Raw genomic sequence first — 23,573 nt, 5'->3', positions numbered from 1 at the left:
AAAGATGCTGCGTTTACGTTGAATGCGTCTTATTTTGAAAAGTAGTTCAGTCGACTTGTCACCTACTTTGGTCTGATGGGTCGCTGTCAGAACACATCGATGTGTTTGTTGCACATTTACGAAGCAGTCTGTCTTACATGTACAGAGCAAAGAAAGTTATGTGAAAATTATGTTCGGCAGTCAGGGCATTCAACCCGTAAGTGTTGTTTTTAACAACACAAAAAATTGCTTTCTTCACCTCCCCTCGAAGTTGATATCGCATCTTTCCCTGAACGAGGTAAGCTAGCTTAGCTAACTGTCCACCTAGCAGTAGTTAGGCAGTTCGTTGACCTGTTTACTTCAACTATGTTTCGTGTGTTTTTGTTTGTTGCTCCTTACTTGTATTTATATTGGCAATTAACATTGCTGTTGGCTAATTTCTGAGACGTTTTTGTCAAAGTTACTTCCCGTTGCTGACAGCACCAAATGAATCTACATTAAGTTAAGTACATGATGTAAGCATGCTCACTAGCTTTGATAAAAAGGAGTTCTGAATGGCACTCTACAGGTTTAATTACACGCACAGCTGGAAACGTTGTAGAGACCTAGCAAGAATTCAGTATACAGTTAAACCGAGTCAGTCAGAAAAATGCATCCTTTAACATAAGGGGACTGAATGAAGTTGGTAATTAGCAGTGGTAATTTGTATATTCATTGTTGGTTTCCATCTTGGTTTCGCTATTTTTGTAGTAGTTCCTTTAGAGTCTCACTTGGTGGTGACAAAGGGCCACATTAGATATGAAGCAGGAGACGAGGTACTGCATTATTCAAAATTACTGCACTGCCTTGTATCCTGATTAACTATAGTCCATTAACATTCCTGCACATCTATAATGAACACTATGTCAAATAGTATCTTTGATAACGATTTTATGACATATCTCTGTTTTTCTTGTCTCAATTGTCCTCCTCTCCAGTCTGACATCTTTACACAACATCAGAACTTGGTTAGCACTGTCATCAGTAGTCAAAGTTGTGTAAAATAACTCAAATGTAGAGAACCTGTTTGCTGGAAGAAAAATAAGTATAGTTCTGATCCAGACATCTCACTGGAAAGGTGCTAGGGCAAACAAGAAGTAAAACACAATATATATCCCTTTTCCGTCTGTTTCAGAACCAAGCTTTGGAATTATCCTGGGGCCATGGATCTCCAGTGTTCCTCAGCTGGACTCAAAGCAGAACCTCCTCCAGCCTGGACAACCACAATGTGGAGTTGTGTCGACAACTGGGAGTGAAGCTGGGGCTAAAAGATGGAGAGCAGGTACAACCTCTCAGAGAGTAGATTGTTCTTGTCTTAATTTTCCTGCATGAGTAGTTTTCTCTGTGTGGCAAACATTTTTGTCAGGTTACAGTAATTATCAGTTCCTATCTCACTTGACTAGGTGTTGGAATTGACCGACTTGCTGTTTGGTTTCCCTTAGGGCTTCTTAAGACCATGTCATCAGGTCTCATCATTGCATCAGGTGTTTGTGGAGCCTCTGTCACCTGATGACTGGGAGATCTTGGTGGGTAACATTATTAGTTACAGTAATGTGTAACTTGTCCTCATACAAGTATGCATTTAAAAGAAAAATACAACTCCCTGATTACTACAAGCCAGCTTATCTGGAACATGACGAGGACCTAAAGCCACATTTTGAAAGCATTTTAGTTTATCATCTGTTTCTTGTTTCTGACACCCCCAGGAGCTCCACAGTTCTGCACTGGAGCAGCAGCTTCTGGACCAGATCAGAGTGGTTTATCAAGATGCCGTGTTCCCTGTGTGGGTGGACAACCACACCGTCATCTACGTCCAAATAGGTTGGTCTCAGTGTGATTTTTCCATTTTATTGTATGGTCTTGTTGTCAAATGATCCAACAGTCTGGTAATTGGACATCATACTGTCCAAAACTTTGATACTCATAGTAACAAATCAAACATGGCTTCTGATTACTTTATGTCAAAATATAATATTTTAACGTGTAATTGCCCTCAGATATGTACTTTCAGCAAGTTGAGTCGACAAATGAAATCATTTTTCCAGCTGTGACGACCCTCCACCTGGACACCAGTTGTGTCTGTTCCAGTTGTCACCTGATTGAGCCACACCTGGTGTCCAGTGGCTCAGCTGCACTTAATCTCGCCCACTTCCATTCAAACGGGCTCTCTGACAGGAGCTGCTGCGTGTGGAGCTCCAGCAGCATGGTTCTGGGTTTTGGCTTGGGTTTTTAATGCCCATTTGGTTGTTTTTGCGTGGCAGTAATCCGTTTTTAGTCACCACACCATTGTTGTCTCTTGGTTTTGTTGCGACTTTTGGGAGCCAAGTTGTAACACGGCGCCTTTGTAAAATTTTCAAACTTGGATATATTCATAGACAGCATTAATGAACAATATGATCTGTTTTGAACTCTACACAGCTTCACTCTCCCCATCTGTGCCCTACGGTCGCCTGGAGCAGTTCTCAGAACTCGTGGTGTCTCCGAAGATACATGCTGGAATTGGCAACCTCAGTGTTTCTCAAGAGAGATTCAACCAGAATCAGGATTCTGACAGACTGCAAAACATGGATTTCGCCTCCCCCTCAGGACTACCACCAGAAAGTATCACTCCTCTTCCTCACAGCCACCAATGGGGTGGCATAGCTGACCTAAGGAGCCTGTTTCGCCATGTGATAAAGGGATCTTATGACCCGGTGAAAGAGCATCCACCTGTGCCTGACATTCCCGCCCTTTTTACTGACTCTATCTACAGAGTGTGCAGTACACCTCCTGACTCCCTTCGCACCATAAGCCATGTTGCAACAAGCGTTATTCACTTATTTCCTTGGAGCCACAATTTGAATGCAAGGCAGCTGAGTGGAGTTCGCTCTCCAGTCACTTATGGCCTTCTCTCCAAAGTTCCATCCCCTAAAGAAGCGAGGGACAGAACAAAGCAGGCAATAGAGAAAAAGAAGAATGTAGGAGCTACTAAAGATACAGCTGAAGGAGGAGAGGAGGTTAAGGAAGAGGAAGCCATGGTGGTCAGGACAGTGTGCCATGGTACTGGAGTGTTAGCAGGCAAGGAGAGATGTCAAAGCAAGGGAGAGATCCATAGGGGAAGAGTATGGGTGAGTGTGATGTTTAGCAGAGAATTATATGATACAGTTATTAACACAAAGTTCAGATTGTTTCATGGCTTAGTCTCATGTCTCTTTATATGCTATATATTTTTTTCAGATCCCACATTCATTGGCCAGCAGATTAAAGATCTTGCCACATTCAACAGTCAGAATTAAGCCAGTGAAATCAGCTATTAAAGTAGCTTCTACTATTCGCCTACAACCACTAAAGCCAATGGTGAGTGCTGGAGTAGGACATCCATGGTTTCAATGTGTGTTGTGAATGGAAAAAGTGTAAGAACATTTGGTTTGTTCAAAGATGAATTAGATTTAATCCGCTGCTTTCCTTTATGTCTGTCTGATCTTTGGCATTTTCTTATCAGCCTGAGGAGGATGATGAGGAGATTCAGACAGCTTTTCTTGGTTGGCTGCACACGCAGAGTCATGAACCTTTAGCCTGTCTGACAGCACGGTCTGGCACTGTCCTCCTACATGGAACCGATGGTGATTCATTTCTACACTCCTGTTACAAGCTTGAGAAGTGTATTTATAAATCTGCTCATAGCTATGTAATAAAGCTTCCAAAATGTTTAATTTCAAAGAGGCTAAATTTGTAATGCATACATTAATGTCACAGTTCTTTCACCTACAATGAAATAGCAATCTCTTCTTACTTTTTGTCCTTTTATAGCAAAGTTAGAGTTTGCTTTAACTGTGCTGAAACCAGAACCACTGAGCGACCCTCCAGACCAGCTGTTTCTACTAGCACCCACTGTTATCCAAAAAGAGCATATACAGGTATTGCCATGCATGTAAACTGCAATATTCTACGTCAGTTTTCTGAAACAATACCCATAAAAATGAATTGTTCCATACAGTTTTATAATTCATACAAATGATGGACAAAATAGTCTTTTTTAAAAAATGTCTCTGAGGTATTCTTCACAGTTGTCACTTTGTGTCAACATCAGGTAGACAGAGAGCCTGTAGCTGAGCTGGTTGTGAAGACTGTAGCTGAAACGCCCAACCCAGAGCTTCCCTCTCTCAGTATTCTTGGGTAAGTTTTTTTGCTATTTCAGTGCTTGTGCATGGTTTACGTAAGGATCTTTTTCGGTATTTATTTCACTCCGTATTTGTCATTTAATTTTCTTTTCTCAGTGCAATTGATGAGCTTGCTAGGAGTGGATTTGAGTTTATCTCCCACAGCCTTCTGGGTAGTCCGCTCTCACAAGAACTTGGCTCTACCGGACGGGGACTCCAGGGTGGAGCACTGCTCATCACTGGTGCTAAGGTGTGTCTTCACATACTGGTGTAGCTAATTGCTATTGTTCATGAGGCAGATATTTCTACGCTTCACAAAGAATAAGGGATTTTGAAAAAACTGACAACAATACTGGCAGTGCTGCTTTTGTCAGCCCAAGCTCACCAGGAAACAGGAGTCAAGTAACTCACTACATTTTATCTTAACCCGTATCATTTTGTAAAGTCTATAACTTAATTTCTTTTCACAGGGGAGTGGGAAGAGCTCTCTGTCCCGAGCTCTCTGCAGGAAAGCCAGAGAAGATCTGGATGCACATGTGGAGGTGGTGGACTGCAAAAAGCTACAAGGTCAGGAAAGACTCCATCAACATGCACAGTATCAAAGAATGCAAAATTGAATTTATTTATCTACAGATTTGTGTATGTTTTTTTTTTTTTTTTTTAGGAAAAAGGGCAGAAACTGTGAGACAGATTGTGCAGGACATTTTTGAGCAAGCAGAATGGAAGCAGCCTTCAGTTGTTCTACTTGATGACCTGGATCATTTGACGCGGGCGGCAACCTCACCTGAACATGAGCACGGCCCTGAAGCGCTGCTTCACCAGCACATCGCACAGAGTAAATCAGAAAGTATTTTCTTATGTGTGTGGCAGTGGGGGAAAATGTTGTTTTAAGGCCTTGATGCTGATTAGTTTTGTCTTTTCATGGCGGAAGGTCTTAAGGACGTGGTGGATGAGGTGGTGGTTCACTCCAGCCTGGTGTGCGTCGTCATCACCAGTCAGAGTGAACAATCTCTCCAGCCCTCTCTGACTGAGGTGCAGGGCTCCCACTTCATCCAGGGATTTATAAACATCCAGCCACCAGACCAGGTCAGCACTCAAACACATACCAACATGTGCACACACGCTGAGAAAGGCCAAAAGTGGGAAAAAAACCAACAGCTTGTGTTATTGTTTGCAGGTCCAGAGAGCTGAGATCCTGCGCCATCTGATCCTCAGGAAGTCCTGCTTATCTGAAGAGACCTTACAGACTCTCGACCTGGGGACTGTTGCCAAGGAGACAGAGGGATACACACCACAAGATCTGGCAGTGCTGTTGGAGCGGGCTGTCCACACTAGCACTGCACAAAGAGGACATAGTGACCAAGGTACCAAAGACTCTGGCTGCAATATGTTATTTATTCAACGCTCACTGTCAGTCGTCCTTTGACTTTTTCATGTTTTATGTCACCAGTTCAGGTACTGCTGATTTATTGTTATATTGCTATTATTGTTTTACATTATTGGTTTGCACTCTATCTGTCAGGTGTGTGTCTGTCATGGAGGGACTTTGCGCAGGCTCTGAAAGGATTCATTCCTCCCTCATTGTGGAGTGTGGACCTCCACACCCCAAGTGGAGTTGGGCTGGAGAGAGTAGGAGGGCTAAAGGAGGTGCAACAGGAGCTAATGGACACCATACTGCTCCCTGCTAAGGTCAATTGCCCTCTGCTAATTACTAGATGACAGAGTGTGTTTTAGTCAGATGAAAGTGCCACAGTGCTGTATAGGTGGAGCAGAAGCACTAAAATGAAAAGCATATAAGTGTATGCAGTGACTTTGTAATTATAATTTAAACACTATAATTACTGCTGATTGTTGTGAACATGAGCTCTCAACAAAAGCAGCACCTGAGGATTGATTTTAATTAAACGGAGTCAAATTCTCCAGCACCTTCAAAACTCTCATTTCGTTTACTCTTAATGTTAAAGCCTCTTAAATAATCAGTTTTATTTCCACCATTCCATTTTATCCAGACCGATAAATGTGTATGTTCCTCGTTCGTATGGTAGAAGGTTATAAATAATGAAAATGTCTTTGTTTTTAATAAATTTAATTCTGTCATTGGATTGAGCAAATCACTTACCAATTTATCGCCTAGTGTTTGAGGTTCAGTGTTTGATTTAATTTTTAATACTTCTGCTTCACATGTGATTCATAATAGTACTTCCAGTTGATTAAAAAATGAATCAGGACGCCTTGGGATTAGTGGGGTTGATTTGATCTATTTTTATCATTTAATTTTTGACGCTGCTAGCCCCGAGTCTGTGCTGCTGCTATTTTCTTCCCCCCCAAACCTGTTCTATGATCCCAAAAATGTAGGTCTTTGTGGGAGAAAATGCAACAATTACAGTTACATCCATGTTTTAAAAGACTTCTGTTTTTAACTCTTGTAAGAACAAAATGTACTTCCAAGATAACTCAAAGTAAGTGAGGACATTTTATGCATTCATTAAGTGTGGTGTCCTTCAAAACACCATATTTGTTTTAGGAGGAATAACAGTGAGTAGCTGACTTTTTTGTTTACATTACTTTACGTTAAACGAGGGCCTCCCCAAAAGATTGTCAAACAACATGACTAAAGCATTAAACTGAAGACATCTTATTGGACAGTAATTGATGGTAGGTCTTTGCTGTGTTCCAGTATCCCATCCTGTTCTCCAATCTTCCCATCCGCCATCGCTCTGGAATTCTGCTGTATGGAGCTCCTGGTACAGGGAAGACGCTGCTGGCCAGAGCTGTAGCCAAAGACAGCGGTATGAACTTCATCAGCATCAAGGTAAGCTGGGCTTTGGCTCAGACAGTCAAAAAAAAAAGATTGTGCCCTTTTGTATGAGAGCAAAGTGTATTTTCACTGACCTGTGATTTTTACTGCTCCCCAGGGACCTGAACTTCTGAGTAAGTACATAGGAGCCAGTGAGCAGGGAGTCCGTGATGTCTTCCAGAGGTTAGTAAACTTTGAAACTCTTCCCAACACCACACTGCTACTCTGTTATACTTTTGTAGCAAGTTTAATGAGTATCATCAAATATTAATAGTAATATAAGTGGAGTCATTTCCTTTCCCTCCATCTGATCGGTCCTTCATCTGTCTGTTCCAGGGCACAAGCTGCCAAACCGTGCATCCTGTTCTTCGATGAGTTTGACTCTCTGGCTCCCAGGAGGGGCCACGACAGCACGGGTGTAACAGACCGTGTGGTCAACCAGCTCCTCACCCAGCTGGACGGGGTGGAGGGACTGCAGGGTAGGATCGTACTTCACTGTACTATATACAGCATCATGGCAATCTATTTTGACAGTTACCAGGTTTGTTGGCATATTTAAGTCATGTATTGCGGTTTTATTTGTGTAGAAGAAATATGAAAATAGCTGTTTTATTGGAGTTACATTCTGCACTGTTTTTTGGCCAGACACAGTGACTTCCAGGAGTCAGGCTGATTGCTTTACTACCTCATGGTGACAACAGAACTCCAGGAAGAGATCGTACCAGGCTAAGGAACAGACTGTCCAAAACCAGCCTATTGTTCACTCACTGGCTTCTCGCTATGTAACAGATACTGAATAGTGAGCAGGAAATTGATAACACCTCCAAATATTTATCATTTTCTGTCATTACTGACAGATGTTAAACAATGTTAGGTTTCACTTCTATAATCTGAATTGTGGGCTTGATAGCAGAGAGTAGGATCATAGACACATGACTGTATAGTGAACACATTAACACACCCATAATTTAAACACAACAAAGGGCCAGCAGTAAATGTCATGCTAAAACAACAAATAACTGGTTTTTGAATCTCCATATTTGTATGCATAAACAAATAAATACATAGCATATTAATTAGTGAGCCTTAGAGGTTCATTATATTTGTTGTCAGAAAGAACTCGGTGAGACATTTTGCCTGATTTGCAGACTTTACTCCACATCAAAAATGTCTTTTGTTCCTTTTTACTGCACAAAATATTGCGTGTTCACAGTTGCACACTCAGAGGCTGAAACTGAAATGGAAAAATGTTTCTGTTCACCTGCAAACCTGCACTGCACTATCCGAATTAAAAAGGTCTTCCAGTGATGGAGGGGCTTATACCCAGAAATTAAACTTTGGAAATGATAAATAATTTATATATTCATGGATTCTACTTTTTCAGTAAGGGAGGTGTATGTGTAATTCTAAAGGTAACTTCAGGTATTTTAACTTTTTCTGGAAAACAAAGCATATGAGTCATATAAAATTATTCAAAAAGAGCATTTCAATATATATTTAAACATGCCTGGAAGGGATCTTTCATTTAATTTAAATAATTCTGAATTGTGTTTGTAGGTGTGTATGTGCTTGCAGCCACCAGCCGCCCAGATCTAATTGACCCGGCCCTGCTGAGACCTGGACGACTGGACAAGTCCCTCTACTGTCCCCCTCCTGACCTGGTCTGTTGATTTAAAATCAATCATTGACACTGTTAATGAATATTATTTATAACCAAATACTAATGAACTCTGGAAAAGTCCTTAAAGTAAACTGAATTAATGTTGGCTTATGATTCAAGACAGGTTCTTGGTTTGGAATGAAACTCCTGACAAACTGTTTCCCTTCGTGTCACATTTCCAGGAGGCTCGTGTGGAGATCCTGAAGGCTCTGAGTGCAGGCGTCTCTCTGGCTGCTGATGTTGACCTGGAGCAGCTGGCAGTAGCGACCGAGCAGTTCACCGGGGCAGACCTGAAAGCGCTGGTCTACAACGCACAGCTGGAGGCTGTCCACAACAGCCTGGGCACCAACACACCACATGTAAGTCTGCTGCTCTTATTGTTATAGGTTGCCTCGGGCTTTTAAAACAGGAACTGTTGGTCGGACCATTTATAAATTATTTATGGTTCTGTGACACAAGCAGCCCTGGAAGCTAATTAAATAAGGTGTTTTGTTTGCTTTTCAGCAAGTGACTTACTCTACTCATGAATACATTATCAGTTTACAGCATAATTCAAATTATCTCCAACCATGGTGACATGAATATGATTGAATACCCTAAATAGCATGAGTTAAATGAGGCAGAGTGAGTTTAAACAGACTGAGCTGTAGTAACACAGTTAAGCTCTGCTTGTTCACGTGTGGTTGTTTTTTTTTGGTCACTACAAATCCTTGTATTTGTAATCTCTGTTCCTGTGTGACCATCAGGATTTGACTTGTGGCTCAGACAGCGACATGAGTCTGTCCTCCATGATCTTCCCAAACAACTACAGCACCTCTGATGATTCAATGGGGGAGGGAGAGGCAGGGGTGGGGCTGGACCAGTCCATGGTGCTGCTGGAGCACAGTGATCTTCGAGTAGAAGAACAACAACGTCCCAACGTCTGGAGGCTGTACTTTGGAAGTTCCTACGAGTCAGAGTTTGGAAATTCACCTTTTTCAGGACAGGTGAGCAATACTGGCAAAATAACAGAAATGGCTTTACCAGTCTTTTATTTACATTCAGGTATAATCAGTCAACTAAAAAAAACAACAAAACAGACATAAATAATGTGAAAACCTCCGTGTCATTTCACCTCATCGTAAATGTAGATTATGCATTTATAGCATTACCAAGCAATGAGATAAGATTACATTGTTTTTGTTTTTTTTAAATTTCTCTTCCTTCCTTCATCATTAACAAAAAAGAATATAGAAAATAACATTTTTTCAAATGCTTGGATTAAAATGAAAAGATGGATATCAATCCCAAGTCTTTCATTTGTTTAACTGTACAAGAAATAGTTGTAACATGCAACTCAACCAAAAATTATAAATAGTCATTTTGTTATGTCGCCTTCTCTCTGTGCATTTTCTGTCTTTATATTCAACCCTCCTGTTATCCTCATTTACAAGCACCAAAAATATTGTTTCCTTGTCTGAAATCCAAATATTCAGCAAAAAATTCCCCAAATTTCTGAAAATTTGCAAAACCTTCAGTAAGAAAATTACAATAATACCTTAAAAGTTTCCCTTAAAAGTTTCATTTTTTAAAAAAAATCTGCCAAATTTAGCAAGAAAATTCTTTTAAATATTTTCAAAAAATGAATAAAAATCTTCAAAAAAAATCCTAAAAATATCTAAAGTAGCAACCAAAAGGTCAACCAAAATCCATCAAAATTTGCTGGATTTTGGTTGATTTTTTTTGTGTGAATGTTCTTAAACATTTCTTTTAACATTTCTTTTTTTTCCACCAAAAAATGTTTAAAAATTTCCTGAAAATGTGGACATCAGAAGTTTCACTGAATATATATATATATATATATATATATATATTTTTTTTTTTTTTTTTTTCCACATTTTTTAAACTTTAAACCGGGTCAACAAGGGTTAATACAACGAATAAATAGAGGCAAACTTTCAAAAAATATTTTTAAAAAAGAGTTATATCTCACAAAAGTTTTTTTTGTCTGTTTACTTTCTTCTTCTTTCTTCCGTCCTCCTTGAACAGAACTCCCAGTGCGCCTCTCGACCAAACTCCATGACCCATGACTTCACAGGTGGATCTGTTCGTGACCCCGTCAGCTCAGTCCCTCCTGCTTACATGTCCTCCCTCCAGAGTGGATACGAAGAGCTCGGTCCAGAGCAGCTGGAGCGCCTGCAACAAGACGTTAATAACATCAAGAACAACTTCAGGAGAGCCAACGTAAGTGACGACAATAAAAATAAAAACGTACCCACTGAGCATTAGACGAGAATTCAACATCACAGCTATATTATAGTTCTCATACAGACCACTTACAATTAAATACATCACTTAAGATATAGGTATAGATATAGCTCAGTTTAGTAGCATAGTTAGCCACAGAAATTCTGGTATAGATAAGCGCTAATTATAGCACTCCTTTAGATTTTGATTTATATGTTATCATCTTTAAAAACATGTTTAAAAAGAAAATATACAGTGTGTACTTTTGATATCAACATAGACCACCTATAGCCTAAGCAGTTTATGTCTTTTTTTATGTTCACGTAATCACACAAACAGCTGTACACCTGAAGTCAATGTATTGCGGTAAAATACTTTAGTTTTGGCTATAGAATGGTTGTAGTTTTGATCTCTGCTCAGGTCTATAGTTACCTTTTGCCTCATCTTGCAATAAAAAACAAAAGTAATGTATGTTTATGTTATGCATTTTCAACTTTAAATATACAGCTGTTGTAATGGTATTGAAACATGGCCATGATCTAGATGTCTACTAATCTTTCACTATTGAAACAAATTTACCCTAATTTAGCATAGATGGCTATGTACCATATTAGAGTATGTTAAAATGTTATTTAAAGTATGTTCCATGACCTTTTTTTTTTTTTTAAAGAAAATACATGTGGAGTAGCGTATTCCACTCTTCCCTACTTTACCCATGGGCCACTGCAGAACCAGGTCTCGTTAAACTGCTTTTTTGAGCAATTGTCTGTATGATTACTAACTTACTGTGTTTGTGTGTGTAGGAAGAGTGTGTCTGGGCACGTTCAACCTCCAGTCAGCCAGGCCTGGTGCTGTGTCAGGCTCATGTGAATGCCGCCTTGGCTGCGACCAGACCATCCATCAGCCAAGCCGACTGGAACAGATACGCAAAACTGTGAGTATCGGGACATGTGACTGGGCCAACATGCAACCAACAGCAATACAAATTCCACTGGTGTAGGTTGATTAAATTGCTGTTAAATGACTGATTAATTTCAGTGTAGTAAATGTATAATTTATAGCCCCACCTACAGGAGAATATTAGCATTTGTTATTCCGCCAAAGAACGACAGAATTTTGAGATGATCAGTGTATGTTTGTGTGTGAATCTCTCTGTCTGGGTGAAACATGACTCAAAAACAGACTAAAAGATTTGTATGAAATTTTAGTGGGAGGTCAGAAATGACACACAGACCACCTCATTAGATTTTGGCAATCATGCAGCTTATAGTCTCGATCCACGGCTTTAAGGATTTCCCATTGGGCGATATAGCAGCCTGTACAGCATCGCTGTAACCATGACGTGATCACTGTCGGTTACCTGCTGACGATCACGATTGCGATCCTATGACAAAATGACCACAATTTATCAGTTTGAAATCATATAAGGAACAAATGATTAAGGTAGTGTCTACAGATACTGACCCGTACCCGTAGCCTGTGGCCTATGGATACGGCACTTTCCCTTAACATAAATATTAATGAGCCGTACATAAATATTAATGAGCCGGCTGATGAACGCGCTTTGTGATTGGCTGGTAATCCGACGGACATAAATATTAATGAGCCGGCGACGCTGATGAAGGCGCTTCCGTGATTCGAGGTGAATCTGCGGAATGAATGACGGAACTAACAGCCAGCAAACTATAAGTATTTTTTTACCTTCAAAAGTAGCGACAGACTATTACATAAGAACCTAAACAAAACCCTGACGTATTTTCTGCGTCTGTCAACACAGACACTGTCACAGTCACTTTAATGTTAGCGGACTCTGTTGAATGGCTAAGTTACATAACCACAAACAAATCTCACAATATCACAGTAAATCGAGTTTGTGGGTTTTTTTTAATTCATGCCGAATTAAAGAGCTGCTCCTCACCATTCACGAGTGTTTGTTTCATATTCGACATCCTTAACTTTATCTTGTAAATTAGCGTCCGAAATTAAATGGGAACATTTGCAATGGAGTTCGTCAGCCGCTTCCACCACTGAACGCGGTAAACTAATTAATAGGAACTGGACTTCAAACAATTTAGACACGGCGTCTAAAAGCGTAAAAACTACTTTGTCTACGTAAAGTGTGAGAGGAGACGGTGTATTTTTAGTTAAATTATACAATGTTCGCCATCAGAGTCATTCATATAAACTGCCTGTAATGTGCAGCAAATAGTAGTTAACTGGCGCCAGCTCTTCAGTGACCTTAACACGTCCGTACCTCTAGTACAGATGCTACGGGTACGGGTCCGTACCTCTAGCATCAACCAATGATTAAACTGTGGAATGTTTCTGAGTCCCATCAATTCATATTTACATATTTAGGTCACGTGATATAGCAAACTGGTGAAGTTCCTGGTGTTTCACAAAGCCTTTATGTTCACCCGTCAGCCTTATTTTGAATACAAATTCACCTTTCTGTCCTTCACTCGTTTCTTCAGGAAACACTGCAATAGCTTGTCCCCAATACAGCTACTTCTAAGTTTTAACACTACCTTTGTGTTAGACAGCAACAGCATGGAACAGTTTTCTTTCATCTTTAGGTGAATTGTCAGACTTTTCAGCAGCACCTTCGTTATGTGAAGAAAACGCGTCTTAGATAAACGCTTCCTGTACAGCTGGAATTGTGAGAAAATAAAACCCGGACATTAAAAAATATGCCTTCAAAATAAAAGCATGGAGGGAACGGTTATTTTAACACTATCAAAACAAAGGCTTGCCAAAATGAATGAACTGATCAACAGACTTTTATAAGGATAATTTACACGCGATTCGGTATGCATACATAACGTGCACATGCATAACACATGCCTGTGCTCAGCGCAAGGTCATTTTTATTAAAGATTTCAGCTATCGGGAATGATGCGTCAACTGAGCAGCCTTGGCGGAGTACTGCGCTCAGTGATTTTCTTGTTTTAAAAATGTTTCAAGGCTGCTGCCAAATAGCAACAATAAAGGAATAAGAATCAATATTCAGCATTTTTAGTTATAAGTTACTTTGTTGTGATTTTTTATTTTTTTTTTAAAGCTGAAAAGAGTGAAATCTGCTACGGAGCGGAGAAATCACAGTCAAATGTATATAATTGCTGACCCATTTTTTTAGGTGTTAAGTGAATGAACAGTCCGAAATATAGTCAGTACATCTGATTTTTGATGTAAACAGTGTTTTAAAATGAATATATTCTTTTTTTTTTTAGGTATGAAGGCTTTGGTGGTTCTGAAGACAGAAGATCTCTGAATTCTGTCACATTTAAACCTGGGCAACGTGTGACTTTAGCTTGAATACTCACCTAATTCATTATTTTCCTGTTTAACAATTTCAAGGATTGATGTCAGTTTAAAATTAAGTGTTTCTAGAAATGTTTTCTACTGATTTAGTAAATGAGACGTTTAACTCCCTGTGAATGTGACTAAGAATATAATTACTGTAAATATGTATAATGTCAGATTATAAATTGCTTTGTTCATAGATTGTTTAAATTAAAAATGGAAGTATTTCTACAAGTTATGTCCTCATTATTTTATATGATTCTACAGTCCAGGAGCCATGCTGAAAGTAAAATTGTACAGACATGGTACTGTCTTGTCTACACTCACGATGCCTAGTCAGTTAACCACCTTTCTTTCACTACGACTCCACAGACGGTATCCGAGTTTGTCCTCAGGTTTATTAGCTAGGAAAGAGTGAAACTGAAAATAAATGCAGAAAATTCAATTACAATCAGGCTGCCATGCACGAGACAAAGGGTTAGCTAAACTGGCTTATAAGCCAGCGCCTCTACTTCCTCAGGAAGCTGCGACGTGCCGGTCTGGGAGGCCCAGTCCTGAAGAGCTTCTACCGAGGGGTGGTGGAGAGCATCCTCAGCACTGGCATCACTGTGTGGCATGGCAGCTGCACGGCCGCAGAAAGGAAGGCTCTGCAGAGGGTGGTGAAGGCGGCTCAGAGGACTGTAGGAGGCAGTCGACCCACCACCACTGACATTTACACCAACAGATGCAGGAGGAGGGCCACCTCCATCCTGAAAGACTTCACCCACCCTGCACACAAACGCTTTGAGAAGGTTGCGCAGCATCCGGACGAGAACTGCAAGACAAAGAAACAGCGTCTTCCCCGAAGCTGTCAGGCTATTGAACAGGTCTCTGTAGACTGTTTTTCGTATCATCACCACCTCTCCCCGCAAATACACATGCATGCACACATCCCCACATACACACACACACGCAAAAAGGCACACACATTCATACACACACTGCACTACTGCACTAGGCTCTTTATTTATTTACCTACTAAATATTGCACTAACTGATGGTTCACTGCACATGTATTTATGTTGCAGGTTTGTATATATTAGTGTGTCTCTTTATACTTATATTGTCTTTTATGAAAGTGTTTTTATATTGTTTTATGGCTGAAACCGGGACCAGGGTCCAGTTTCGTATTGTTTCATGTGCAAATGTGGAATATGACAATAAAGAACCTTTGACTTGACTTGACTTGAAATACAAGCCATTTGCCACTAATGTGTTAAATCTGCAACAGAAATGCAAAGACAATGAGGCACTCATCTTCTGATTATCATAGATAAAGTCTCAGTTTAGTATGTAATCCAAATTGTCATAAAAACGTCAATTTAGTATGTCGTCCAAAATAAGACAAAAACATCATAGTTCAGTAAGTCGTCCAAAATGTGGACAAAAACGTCATAGTTTAGTAAGTCGTCCAACATGGTGGAAAAAACGTCATAGTTTAGTATGTCGTCCAAAATGTGGACAAAAACGTCATAGTGTAATGTCGTCCAAAATCATGAAAAAATGTCACAGTTAAGTATTTCGTCCAAAATGTCAAAAAAAAGTCAGTTTGTTGTACAAAATGTGACAAAAACGTCATAGATTAGTATGTCGTCCAAAAACTGACAAAAACGTCATCGTTTAGTGTGTTGTCCAACATGAGAGAAAAAACGTCGTAGTTTTAGTGTGTCGTTCAAAATGTGACAAAAACGTCATAGTTTAAGTATGTCGTCCAAAAAATGACAAAAACGTCATAGTTTAGTGTGTCGTCCAAAATGTGGACAGAAACGTCATAGTTTAGTATGTCGTCCAAAATGTGGAAAAAACGTCATAGTTTAGTATATCGTCCAAAATGTGACAAAACGTCACAGTTTAGTATGTCGTCCAACATGGTGGAAAAAACGTCATAGTTTAGTATGTCGTCCAAAATGTGGACAAAAACGTCATAGTGTAATGTCGTCCAAAATCATGAAAAAATGTCACAGTTAAGTATTTCGTCCAAAATGTCAAAAAAAGTCAGTTTGTTGTACAAAATGTGACAAAAACGTCATAGATTAGTATGTCGTCCAAAAACTGACAAAAACGTCATCGTTTAGTGTGTTGTCCAACATGAGAGAAAAAACGTCGTAGTTTTAGTGTGTCGTTCAAAATGTGACAAAAACGTCATAGTTTAAGTATGTCGTCCAAAAAATGACAAAAACGTCATAGTTTAGTGTGTCGTCCAAAATGTGGACAGAAACGTCATAGTTTAGTATGTCGTCCAAAATGTGGAAAAAACGTCATAGTTTAGTATATCGTCCAAAATGTGACAAAAACGTCACAGTTTAGTATGTCGTCTAAAATGTGGACAAAAACATCATAGTTTAGTATTTTGTCCAAAATGTGAAAAAAATGTCATAGTTTAGTATGTCGCCCAAAATGTGACAAAAACATCATAGTTTAGTATGTCCAAAATGTGGACAAAAATGTCATAGTTTAGTTTGTCGTCCAAAATGTGGACAAAAACGTCGTAGTTTAGTATTTCGTCCAAAATGTGGACAAAAACGTCATAGTTTAGTATGTCGTCCAAAATGTGACAGAAACGTAATATTTTAGTCTGTCGTCCAAAATGTGGACAAAAACGTCGTAGTTTAGTATGTCGTCCAAAATGTGACAAAAATGTCATAGTTTAGTATGTCGCCCAAAATGTGACAAAAACATCATAGTTTAGTATGTCCAAAATGTGGACAAAAATGTCATAGTTTAGTATGTCGTCCAAAATGTGGACAAAAACGTCGTAGTTTAGTATTTCGTCCAAAATGTGGACAAAAACGTCGTAGTTTAGTATGTCGTCCAAAATGTGACAGAAACGTAATATTTTAGTCTGTCGTCCAAAATGTGGACAAAAACGTCGTAGTTTAGTATGTCGTCCAAAATGTGACAAAAACATCATAGTTTAGTATTTCGTCCAAAATGTGACAAAAACGTCATAGTTTTAGTATGTCGTCCAAAATGTGACAAAAACGTCATAGTTTAGTATTTCGTCCAAAATGTGACAAAAACGTCATAGTTTTAGTATGTCGTCCAAAATGTGACAAAAACGTCATAGTTTAGTATTTCGTCCAAAATGTGACAAAAACGTCATAGTTTAGTATGTCGTCCAAAATGTGACAAAAACATCATAGTTTAGTATTTCGTCCAAAATGTGACAAAAACGTCATAGTTTTAGTATGTCGTCCAAAATGTGACAAAAACGTCATAGTTTAGTATGTCGTCCAAAATGTGGACAAAAACGTCGTAGTTTAGTATTTCGTCCAAAATGTGACAAAAACATCATAGTTTAGTATTTCGTCCAAAATGTGACAAAAACGTCATAGTTTAGTATGTCGTCCAAAATGTGACAGAAACGTAATATTTTAGTCTGTCGTCCAAAATGTGGACAAAAACGTCGTAGTTTAGTATTTCGTCCAAAATGTGACAAAAACGTCATAGTTTTAGTATGTCGTCCAAAATGTGACAAAAACGTCATAGTTTAGTATTTCGTCCAAAATGTGACAAAAATGTCATAGTTTAGTATGTCGTCCAAAATGTGGACAAAAATGTCGTAGTTTAGTATTTCGTCCAAAATGTGACAGAAACGTAATATTTTAGTCTGTCGTCCAAAATGTGGACAAAAACGTCATAGTTTAGTATGTCGTCCAAAATGTGACAAAAACATCATAGTTTAGTATTTCGTCCAAAATGTGACAAAAACGTCATAGTTTCGTATGTCGTCAAAAATCTGACAAAAACGGGCTTACGTATAGCTCAGCAGGATAAGCGTGCAACCCAGCAGCAGCCCAGGTTTGATTCCTAGTTGCCCTTTGTTGCATCTCTTCCCCCTATTCTTCTCCTCCGTTTCTTGTCTGCCTTCACTACAATCATCCAAATAAAACTGAAAATGCCAAAAACAAAATATTAAAAGACAAAAATGTCATAATTTAGTATGTCTTCGAAAATGTGGGAAAAAAACGTCCGAGTTTAGTACATCGTGAAAAATCATGAAAAAAACGTCATAGTTTAGTATGTCATCCAAAATGTCAAAAAAAAAGTCAGTTTGTTGTACAAAATGTGACAAAAATGTCATAGTTTAGTATGTCGTCCAACATTGTGGAAAAAACGTCAATTTAATATGTCGTCCAAAATGTGGACAAAAACATCATAGTTTAGTATGTCGTCCAACATGTTAAAAAAAGTCATAGTTTGGTATGTCTTCCAAAATGTGTGAAAAAAACGTCCTAGTTTAGTATGTCGTCCAAAATGTCAAAAAAAGTCAGTTTGTTGTACAAAATGTGACAAAAACGTCGTAGTTCAGTGTGTCGTTCAAAATACCAAAAAAAGCGTGATAGTTTAATATGTCATCCAAAACGTGACAAAAACGTCAGTTCACTATGTCGTAGAAAATGTCAGAAAAATGTTATAGTTTAGTATGTCATCCAAAATGACAAAAAAGCGGGATAGTTTAGTATGTCATCCAAAATGACAAAAAAGCGGGATAGTTTAGTATGTCGTCCAAAATGTGGAAAAAAAACGTCATAGTTTAGTATGTCGTCCAAAATGTGACAAAAACATCAGCCGCCCTGTAGCTAGCTGCTAGTTGTTAGCCGCTAGCTGCTAGATCCTGCAGCGGAGTTCTCCTATGCATGGCTAGCGGAGCCTGCTAACTGTGTTAACTGTTAGCTGTGGCGTTTGTGAATCTGCTTGTTTGTTCAGATGAAAACACCGAGGAGGAGCTGTTAACGGGGCCATGGACACACGTCTGCAGAGGGTGTAACAGGTGTGAAGGTTCTCCGTCCGCCATCGTCTCATCCCAGCTCAGAGCTCCGCCTTCTTTCTGGCGCCGCTGCCGGCCGCCATGCTGACCTAGAATCAGCCACAGTGGTGAGTTTGTGTGAGCAGAACCAGACGCCGAGACCATGTCGGAGAACCAGGCCAACAACAACAACATCCCCCTGAACAACAACAACAACAACATGGGACCCAACAGGATCCGAAACCCCAACATCAACCAGAACCCGCTCATCAATTTAATTAGTGTAGCTAATTAGTGTATTTCCCAAAATGTCAGATTATCCCTTTAAGGTGTTAGCGAGATGTATGATGCTGCAGGACCCAAAAGACTGTAATACAAGGCTGTAGGACATGACTGTGGAAGCAACAGAGACACAACCAGAATCATTTAGTATGTCGTCCAAAATCATGAAAAAATGTCACAGTTTATTATGTCGTCCAAAATGTAAAAAAAAAGTCAGTTTGTTGTGCAAAATGTGACAAGAACGTCATAGTTTTGTGTGTCGTCCAAACTGTAAAAAAAAAGTGATAGTTTAATATGTCATCCAAAACGTGACAAAAACGCCATAGTTTAGTATGTGGTCAGAAAAGCCACTAAAACGTCATCGTATAGTACGTTGTTTAAAATTTTACAAAAACATCATAGTTTAGTATGTTGTCCAAAATATGACAAAAAAGTCATAGTTCATTTAGTATGTCATCCAAAATATGACAAAAAAGTCATACTTTAGTGTGTCATCCAAAATATGACAAAAGCGTCATAGTTACCTCCGCCAAGGAGGTTATGTGACACCCGGCGTTTATGTGGCCGTCTGTCTGTCTGTCTGTCTGTCTGTCTGTCTGTTAGCAAGATAACTCAAAAACGCCTGGGCAGATTCAGATGAAATTTTCAGGGGATGTAGACTATGGTAAGAGGAAGAGCTGATTTAATTTTGGTGGCAATCCGGAAAGGATCCTGGATTCTGGATCACTTTGAATGTTTTAGTATGTGGTCCAAAATATGACAAAAACATCATAGGTTAGTATATCGTCCAACAAATTGGAACAAAGTGTTCAGATAGCTCAACTGGTTAAGAAGGCAATTCACTAACAGAACTATGTCAGGGATGCAGGTTCGATTCCAGCTCATGATCTTTTACTGCATGGGTTTCCTGTTTTCCTCTCTCCCTGTTGATTAATTAAGAATGGAATAAAGTTGTTCATGAAAATATATATCTTATGTTTCCATGAAAATACAATACAATACTTCAATTTCTAAATTGTACATAAATGTATGTGAATACAATGTTCCATGGGAATGTCAATATCCTTGGTGGAGGTCTGCGCTCTCTGAGTCATAGTTTGGTATGTTGTCCAAAATGTAAATGAAACGTCATAGTTTAGTATGTCGTCCAAAATGTGGAAAAAACGTCATAGTTTAGTATGTTGTCCAAAATGAGAGAAAAAACGTCATAGTTTAGTATGTCGTCCAAACAATTACAAAAATGTCATAGTCTAGTCTGTCGTACAAAATGTGGAAAAAACGCCATAGTTTAGTATTTCGTCCAAAAAATGACAAAAACGTCATAGTTTAGTGTGTCAGCCAAAATGTGGAAAAAACGTCATAGTTTAGTATGTCGTCCAAAAACTGACAAAACGTCATAGTTTAGTATGTCGTCCAAAATGTGGAAAAAACGCCATAGTTTAGTATGTTGTCCAAAACTACGGAGCCCCCTAGGGGACATCCTTCCTGTTTGTGTTATATCCCTTCCTGTTGTACTTTTTCTCCTCCGCGTTTGTATTTTATTCCTTCGCGTTTGTGTTTTTTTCCTTCGTGTTGTACTTTCTCTCCTCCACGTTTGTGTTTTATCCCTCCGCGTTTATTTTTTAAGGAACACTTTTGTCATTTTTGCCCTCCGCCTTTATTTTTTAAGGAACACTTTTGTCATTTTTGCCCTCCGCCTTTATTTTTTAAGGAACACTTTTGTCATTTTTGCTGTTGACAAGTTGTTTTTCAAAGACGGAGTTCGCGTTCAAAGTCGAACTCCGCGTTCAAAGTCGAACTCCGCGTTTAAAAACGAACTCCGCGTTCAAAGTCGAACTCCGTCTTGGGCCCGAGCAGTGTCACTCAGTCAGTCTGTTGAGCGTGCAGCAGGGGAGTCAGAGGACGGATTCCTACGGTACTACTTCCTGTCCAAACTTAGTTTGGAGGTTTGCTTTGCCTGGCACACCGGCTGATCATCACCTTGGCACATTACACGCCAAACGGTAAATAATTATTTTAATGAATACCACTGTGCTTCGTCTATTGTTCTGAACTCTGCTCATCTCAAGTCACGTTAGCCCTTTCTGTATTTATCGCAGTTGGACTGCTTCGGTTTGCACGCTGGCATGAAGCTAAAAGGAGCGCTCGTTTTTGTCAACGTTTCTACTGACCAAACCGCGACTGTTTCTCTGAATGTATAAAAAGCGCACCGTCCGCGCGCGGTCCCACTGAACAAAAACGAGCGCTCCTTTTAGCTTCATGCTGGCGTGCAAACCGAAGCAGTCCAACTGCAATAAATACAGAAAGGGCTAATGTGACTTGAGATGAGCAGAGTTCAGAACAATAGACGAAGCACAGTGGTATTCATTAAAATAATTATTTACCGTTTGGCGTGTAATGTCCCAAGGTGATGATCAGCCGGTGTGCCAGGCAAAGCAAACCTCCAAACTAAGTTTGGACAGGAAGTAGTACCGTAGGAATCCGTCCTCTGACTCCCCTGCTGCACGCTCAACAGACTGACTGAGTGACACTGCTCGGGCCCAAGACGGAGTTCGACTTTGAACGCGGAGTTCGTTTTTAAACGCGGAGTTCGACTTTGAACGCGGAGTTCGACTTTGAACGCGAACTCCGTCTTTGAAAAACAACTTGTCAACAGCAAAAATGACAAAAGTGTTCCTTAAAAAATAAATGCGGAGGGATAAAACACAAACGCGGAGGAGAGAAAGTACAACGCGAAGGAAAAAAACAAACGTGAAGGAATAAAATACAAACGCGGAGGAGAAAAAGTACAACAGGAAGGGATATAACACAAACAGGAAGGATGTCCCCTAGGGGGCTCCCTAAAAAACTGACAAAAACGTCATAGTTTAGTGTGTCGTCCAAAATGTGGAAAAAACGTCATAGTTTAGTATGTTGTCCAAAAATGACAAAAACATCATAGTTTAGTGTGTCGTCCAAAATGTGGACAGAAACGTCATAGTTTAGTGTGTCATCCAAAATGTGGAAAAAACGTCATAGTTTAGTATGTCGTCCAAAAACTGACAAAAACGTCATAGTTTAGTGTGTCGTCCAAAATGTGGAAAAAACGTCACAGTTTAGTATGTCGTCCAAAAACGACAAAAACATCATAGTTAGTATGTCGTCCAAAATGTGACATAATCGTCATAGTTTACTATGTGGTCTAAAATATGAGAAAAACGTCAGAGTTTAGTATGTCGTCCAAAATTTCAGTAAAATGTCATATTTTCGTATGTCATCCAAAATGTCACCAAAAAATCATAGTTTAGTATGTCATCCAAAATGTTCTAAATCGTACATAAATGTATGTGAATACAATTTTCCACGGGAATGTCAATATCCTTGGCGGAGGTCTGCGCTCTCTGAGTGCTTTTCTAAAAAAATATGGACAAAAACATCATAGTAAACTATGACGTTTTGTCCATTTGGACGTTTTTGTCCAAAATGTGACAAAAACGTCATAGTTTAGTATGTCGTCCAAAATGTGGACAAAAACGTCATAGTTTAGTATGTCGTCCAAAATGTGGACAAAAACGTCGTAGTTTAGAATGTCGTCAAAAATGTGGACAAAAAATGCCATAGTTTAGTATGTCGTCCAAAATGTGGACAAAAATGTCATAGTTTAGTATGTCGTCCAAAATGTGGACAAAAATGTCATAGTTTAGTATGTCGTCCAAAATGAGGGAAAAATACGTCCAAGTTTAGTATGTCGTCCAAAATCATGAAAAAACGTCACAGTTTAATATGTCGGCCAAAATGCCAAAAAAAAAGTCAGTTTGTTGTACAAAATGTGACAAAAACGTCATAGTTTAGTATTTCCTCCAAAATTTGGACAAAAATGTCATAGTTTAGTCTGTCGTCCAAAACATGACAAAACGTCATAGTTTAGTATGTCATTTAAAACGTCACAAAACGTCATAGTTTAGTACAGGCCCGGGGTGGCTAATCGGGAGGACTGGGACAATTCACGGTGGGCCAGTCTGATGTTTGGGCCACGAGGGCCAATGTCATGGCACTGGGCTGATAATTCTGCTGCTACCTACTATTACCTATTACTACTATTACTACTACTATTACTACTACCTATAAAATGAAAATCAAAGCATTTTTAAAATTTCATTAGCAAGTTATGTTACACTGTGAATAACAAACTTGCAGACAAGAGTGCAATAATTATTCTTTATTCATGAGGATTAGATATCTGTGAACACTAATTTACTTGTTTTGAAGACATAAGTTTGGCATTTGACCATCTCATCTTTGTCCTTTCCCCTGGATCTGATTGACAACTCGAGGACACTATGCACACCAATATGGCAGTGACATGTCAATCACAAGGTG

At 39.3% G+C, this 23,573-nt stretch overlaps 1 protein-coding gene across 1 annotated transcript; it reads left to right on the top strand.

Annotated features, from left to right (window-relative positions):
- The first annotated feature begins 50 nt into the window (after positions 1-50).
- pex1 (peroxisomal biogenesis factor 1) lies at positions 51-14,377 on the top strand. The gene is made up of 24 exons (XM_022198701.2): positions 51-277; positions 1,154-1,300; positions 1,461-1,544; positions 1,725-1,839; positions 2,437-3,125; positions 3,235-3,354; positions 3,500-3,620; positions 3,808-3,914; positions 4,088-4,173; positions 4,275-4,407; positions 4,628-4,724; positions 4,822-4,992; positions 5,089-5,243; positions 5,335-5,521; positions 5,680-5,846; positions 6,835-6,969; positions 7,073-7,137; positions 7,291-7,433; positions 8,512-8,615; positions 8,797-8,973; positions 9,361-9,600; positions 10,643-10,837; positions 11,644-11,774; positions 14,071-14,377. Exons 1-24 carry the CDS (start codon positions 170-172, stop codon positions 14,153-14,155), a joined length of 3,762 nt encoding a protein of 1,253 aa, XP_022054393.2. The 5' UTR covers positions 51-169; the 3' UTR covers positions 14,156-14,377.
- The last annotated feature ends 9,196 nt before the right edge of the window (positions 14,378-23,573 follow it).

Source organism: Acanthochromis polyacanthus, chromosome 11 (genome assembly GCF_021347895.1).
Source record: "Acanthochromis polyacanthus isolate Apoly-LR-REF ecotype Palm Island chromosome 11, KAUST_Apoly_ChrSc, whole genome shotgun sequence".
In the NCBI taxonomy this organism is placed as follows: domain Eukaryota; kingdom Metazoa; phylum Chordata; class Actinopteri; family Pomacentridae; genus Acanthochromis; species Acanthochromis polyacanthus.
Note: the sequence above shows the minus strand (reverse complement) of the source record. Positions and strands in the feature narration are given on the sequence as shown.